General features: G+C 37.6%; 1 protein-coding gene across 1 annotated transcript; it reads right to left on the reverse strand.

Annotated features, from left to right (window-relative positions):
• Window positions 1-252: 252 nt before the first annotated feature.
• LOC106884188 (zinc finger protein 271) lies at window positions 253-5,794 on the reverse strand. The gene is made up of 2 exons (XM_052972322.1): window positions 5,672-5,794; window positions 253-3,782 (listed from the first exon to the last, which is right to left on the reverse strand). Exon 2 carries the CDS (start codon window positions 3,111-3,113, stop codon window positions 1,482-1,484), a length of 1,632 nt encoding a protein of 543 aa, XP_052828282.1. The 5' UTR covers window positions 3,114-3,782; window positions 5,672-5,794; the 3' UTR covers window positions 253-1,481.
• Between the last annotated feature and the right edge of the window lie 155 nt (window positions 5,795-5,949).

The following is a 5,949-nucleotide window of genomic DNA, read 5'->3' on the forward strand; positions in this document are numbered from 1 at the left end:
ATACAAGAAGTAATCAATTAATGATGAAGTGAAAAACTTAAGCAATGCATTGATTAAAACAAATGAGTAGATTTGGTAGGTTTAGCAGATTCGGTGAGACAGCCTTGTTCACTATACATCTTTGTGGCAATGATTGTTGAACATTCAAAGATCTGAATATTCATAAATTTTGATTCGATTTATTTATTTCCATCTCAATTCTATCACTGCATCTGTGTGTGTGTGTGTGCAAAAGAGAACACAAAAGTGGAGTTTAAAATGTTTTGGTAGCATTTTATTGATGCATTTTTAAATTACATCCTAGGAAAAATCCAACATTTTCAGGTAAAATTTTAAACACGTGTAACCAGGCAAGTTGGAAACTAAAAGATGACCTATTAATCAACTAACATGATGAACTGTAGATGTTAGTGTGTGCACTTTCTTACTGCAAAATGCATTCTTTTCTCTTTTTTACTGGTTTCAATCATAAGACTGCCGCCATGCTGGGGCACCATCTTGCCAAACTTTTGAATGGATCCCAGTACTTACTTTGTGTAAAGCCTGGTACGTGTTCTAACACCTTGGATGTACATTTCAGGACTGGGATCTCACCATCCAGCTGAGAAGTGAAGAGAAATTTGTGGAGGCACATGGACTCATAATGACAAGATTGTGGTTTCGATTCCTGAAACCAAGTGATGTGGTGTGTTCTTGAGCAAAACGCTTCATTTCATCATGTTCATCCAGTCCACTCAGGTGGCAAAAATGAGTAATCCTGTGATGGACTAGTACCCCATCCATGAGGAAATATTTGTGTTACAGAATGACAGAAAAAGAAATCCAAAACCTACAAAGAGCACAACAAAAACAGCAGGCTATATTGAAAAGGAAATCTGAAGAAGTGTCCGACTTAACTTTTTCTTCCTATCCTTGTATCTCAGGATGGTCCATGCTTTTTTCCCCCCACATAAACACAAAAAAAAATGACCATCCCGAAATCCAACAATATCTGTTTCAACACAGTTTCACATTAGGGATTTTGCAACACAAATTCATAAACGTAATTTTTCTTCATAATGTTTTTTTCTTTTTTTTTGGGGGGGGGGGCCTAACATGCACGACTGAGATTAACATATGAATAGTATTTCACAAAAAAAGAATTGTACCTTCGTATCTTTCAATTGTCTCAGACAATGGACTGCAGCCATGCTGGGGCCCTGCATTGACAGGCTTTAGTCAAACAAATTGACCTAAGACTTATTTTTAAAGTGTGGTAATTTTCTATTAAACTTTATTAAGCTGTTAAGTTATGGAGACATGAACAAACCAATACCAGTTTTCAAGATGTGGTTGAGGATACACACACAAATATGGGCTTCTTTCCAGACAACTGGAGGTTCCAATGGAACAACCTGCTGAGGGTTACTGAACAAAACTGTGGCTGATGCAAAGACCCTTCTTGACTGAGGAGACATTTCAAAAGAATGATTCAGCACATATCACAGTGATGTTTTCTCTCCTGTATGAATACGCTTGTGTTTAGTTAAGTGTTCATTCTGAGAGAATGATTTACCACAGATATCACAGCAATACGGTTTCTCTCCTGTATGAATGCGATTGTGCACAGCTAAGTGAATATTCTGCAAGAATGATTTACCACAGATATCACAGCGATATGGCCTCTCTCCTGTATGAATGCGATTGTGTTTAGCTAAACCATCATTCTGAGTGAATGATTTACCACAGATTTCGCAGTAATATGGTTTCTCTCCTGTATGAACGCGATTGTGTTTAGCTAAGCTATCGTTCCGAGAAAATGATTTACCACAGATATCACAGTGATATAGTTTCTTTTCTGAATGAATGTGATTGTGCTTAACCAAGCTATCATTCTGAGAAAATGATTTACCACAGATATCACAGCGATATGGCTTCTCTCTTGTATGAATGCGAATGTGCACAGCTAAGTGGTCATTCCGAGAGAATGCCTTACCACAGATATCACAGCAATATGGCCTCTCTCCCGTATGAATGCGACAGTGTTTAGCTAAACCATCATTCTGAGTGAATGATTTACCACAGACTTCACAGTGATATCGTTTCTCTCTTGTATGGATGTGATTGTGCTTAGATAAGCTATCATTATGAGAGAATGATTTACCACAGATATCACAACGATATGGCTTCTCTCCTGTATGAATACGATTGTGCACAGTTAAATGATCACTTCGAGAGAATGATTTACCACAGATATCACAGCGATATGGCTTCTCTCCTGTGTGAATGCGAGAGTGTTTAGCTAAGCTGTCATTCTGAGAGAATGATTTACCACAGATATCACAGCGATATGGCTTCTCTCCTGTATGAATGCGACTGTGAATAATTAAGTTATCATTCTGAGAGAACGATTTACCACAGGTATCACAGTGATATGGCCGCTCTCCTGTATGAATACGATTGTGCATAGCTAAGTGGCCATTCTGAGAGAATGATTTACCACAGATATTGCAGGAATACGGCTTCTCCCCTGTATGAATGTGATTGTGTTTAGCTAAGCTATCATTCTGAGAGAATGATTTACCACAGACATCACAGTGATATGGCTTCTCCCCTGTATGAATGCGATTGTGTCTAGCTAAGTGATCATTCTGAAAGAATGATTTACCACAGATATCACAGTGATAAAGTTTCTCCCCTGTATGTATGCGATTGTGCTTAGCTAAACTGGCCTGTGAAGAGAATGATTTACCACAGATATCACACTGACATGGTTTTTCTCCCGTATGAACACGCTTGTGTTTTGTTAGGGCATGAATGAGAGAGAATGATTTACCACAGATATCACACTGATATTGTTTCTCCTTTGTATGAATAAGCTTGTGTTGAATTAAGTTTGGTTTCCGGGAGAATGATTTATCACAGGTATCACAGTGATATGGTTTTTCTCCTGTATGAATACGTCTGTGGTCAATTAAGTGCAGATTCCGTCGAAATGTTTTACCACAGATATCACAGTCATATGGTCTTTCTCCTGTATGAATATATTTGTGAGTTGTTAGGTTATATCTTTGAGAAAATGATTTCTGACAAATATCACATTGGTATGGGGATTTTCCTAACTCTTTTGGCATCTTTTTAACCTTTTAGTATTCGGATTATTCTGTGATTCGTAATGCTTTTTTCTTCACGTTGTTTCGAATGAATTGCGTATTATTTCATCAGTTTCAAACTTCAACGATGTGATTGTTTTTAGAGTGACATTGCAGGGTAGGTATGAGAGGACAAATCTCATTCGTTTGATTATAAAATAATCAAAATATATCGGCCGGATATGGCTGAGTTAAACACTAAAGTGTTCAGATAAAGAAAATCAGCTTCCAAACTTTCTCACACAATTAAATTTTCCAGAATTTTTGCCTCTCACCATTATATATATATATATATATATATGTAGGAATACTTTTCTTATTTCTCTTTTTATAGCTTGTTGATAACAACTATTTCTTGTGTTCCATCAGCTCTGATCTTTGCTGATATCAGAAGGAGGCAGAAAGCATCTTTGTAATTTAATCCAAGTTTATTTCAAATGAAATTAATCTGCCACATATATTAGGCTGTGAATATGAGAAATGTTGATGACGATCTCATAGAGAGGAAATGTTTCGCTATAATTCATCACCAATTTATATAAACATGGTTATAGTTCTTCTGTATAACAGCTTCCTTTAGTCTATCAAAGAAGATAAATATTGAAGATGTCAGATATAAAAATTCCTTTTCTGCCAATATCATCAGTTATTCTGAAATAAACGAGAAAGAATATAAAAATTTAAAGACTGCTAAAGTCAAAGGATTCAACAGAACATGGACATAGACAATATATATACGATTTATATAATTATATACACGATATATAATTTATATACTCTCTCTTTGGTCATGCTGCTTTTGCAGACTCCCATGATTTTCTGTCACCATCCAATTCCATTTTTATGAATTTGAATTGGGAGATCGAGTCATGGTGGCAATACCATGTTGTTATAACTGGAAAATTCCAGTAGGTGTAGCTCCTTCTCATTCGCGCATCCCTCCTCACCCATTTAGTAGAATATATCATTCTCACTTTGTTCATGACATCCTGAAGTTTTAATACAATTTCTTTGCAGACTTGTGCTACAAACTAGGTTTTGAGCCCTTCTGAAACTAATTGGCATCAGTACACAATGTTCTTGATGAAGAACACTACGCCATTTGAGTTCGCCGCTTTGTTTTTGCATTCTATGTTCTTTGGTCTGTTTTCACCATCTCACATGCAGGTCATTTTAGTTTCCATTTAGCTTCAGTGTTCTTACATTTCATGTCAAATGTGATGTTCCCTCTGTCAAAAATCTTTCCTGTCAAGTCACAAGTAGTACACAAACAAAACCAGTTTGGTGGAAGATGAATTACACAATCATTGGCAACCCTGGCCACAAGTGATTTAATATAAAGCTGTTGCCTTGTCTGTTTGTCATATACCACCTTGGCTAGGTAAACCTGGTAGATCTCCTGGTCTAACAATAGCTAATTTCTTTCAACTATGTGCCTTGTCCTGATAGCTAACATAGCACAGGCATAGCTGTGTGGTAAGGAGTTTGCTTCACAACCACATTGTTCTGGATTTAGTCCCATAGAATGGTACATTTGGCAAGTTGTTTTTTAATATAACTTCGGGCTGACCAGAACCTTGTGAGTGGATATGGTAGACAGAAGATAGGTAGATAAGATTTTTTAAAAAGGGTACAGACTCCCTTCAGACATGAATGATAATGGGATTGCACCTACAAAGTTCCCCCACTAGGCAGAAATCTGGGAACAGTTGTTCATGGAAGACTAGCAGTTACACATGCATACCAGACTCCCCTCTCCACGCCAGTGATGTTTATCCAAGGGAAAGAGAAAGGTCGATACAGCTTGGCACCAGTGACGATGCAACTAATGTCTACAGCTGACTGAACTGGAACATCGTGAAATAAAGTGTCTTGCTTAAGGACATGTCTGTGTGTGTATTTGGGACTATGTTTGTCCCTCATTCCAGCACGACAACTGGTGTTGGTGTGCTTATGTTCCTGCAATCTAGCAATTTAGCGAAAGAGACTGATAGCAGGTTTTAAAAGAGAAAATAAGTGGTGAGGTCGATTTGACTATAATTCTTCAAGGTGGTGCCCGAGTATTACTGCACTCTAATGAACTGTAACAAGGAAAAGATGATGTTGTGAAAGTCTGTCTAGGAACTGTTCTTGCCTTGGCTACTGATTTCATTGTAGAAACCATTGCTCTGTTGGTGCAATGTTAGCAGATGATTTCGCCTGTCGTGTCGATAACCGTACTGAGAGATTTAGGATATGGTCAAGGATAAGAGGTACTTGTGAAATATGCTAGTGTTTCAGCCATCAGCTGTACATAGTTACTCCCGAGCTCCCTATATCTTGCTATGCTTCTATATATATTCCTATACACACACATATCTACATACACGTATTACAGATAAACACAGACTTTCGTACATGCTTATATACATATATGCACAGACATATGTGTTGCTGTTTACTTTATTCGCTCAATTATTGTTTAAATGTTTTACGACTGATTTTCAAACTCTGTGGTAAGGAATCGTAGTTTCAAGGCACAAAAATAAAGTTTCCCTTACCTTTGAGTTGCAATCAGGTACTGCGATTAAATGATTCAGGTGTTTCCACGTCTTCGCTTACGTGATTCCCACACTACGGATTCCCTTCCCACCGCTTCTAGAAAAACGTAAAAAGAGGCGGAGATGACGTCATCAGGTCTTTTCCGGTCCTCCTGCGCCGTCTCCCATCTTCACTTCCGGTAAGTTTCCATTCTACCAAAGGAATCGAATATCGATGTCTGATTAGCAAAATCAAAGAATGAAGCTTGTCCTGTTTCGATGATAGAAAGAAAATAGCG

This window comes from Octopus bimaculoides, chromosome 13, assembly GCF_001194135.2.
Source record: "Octopus bimaculoides isolate UCB-OBI-ISO-001 chromosome 13, ASM119413v2, whole genome shotgun sequence".
NCBI lineage: Eukaryota > Metazoa > Mollusca > Cephalopoda > Octopoda > Octopodidae > Octopus > Octopus bimaculoides.

Excerpts from the sequence above, each read along its gene's own strand:
- LOC106884188 (XM_052972322.1), bottom strand. The coding sequence starts at position 3,113 with ATGCCAAAAGAGTTAGGAAAATCCCCATACCAATGTGATATTTGTCAG.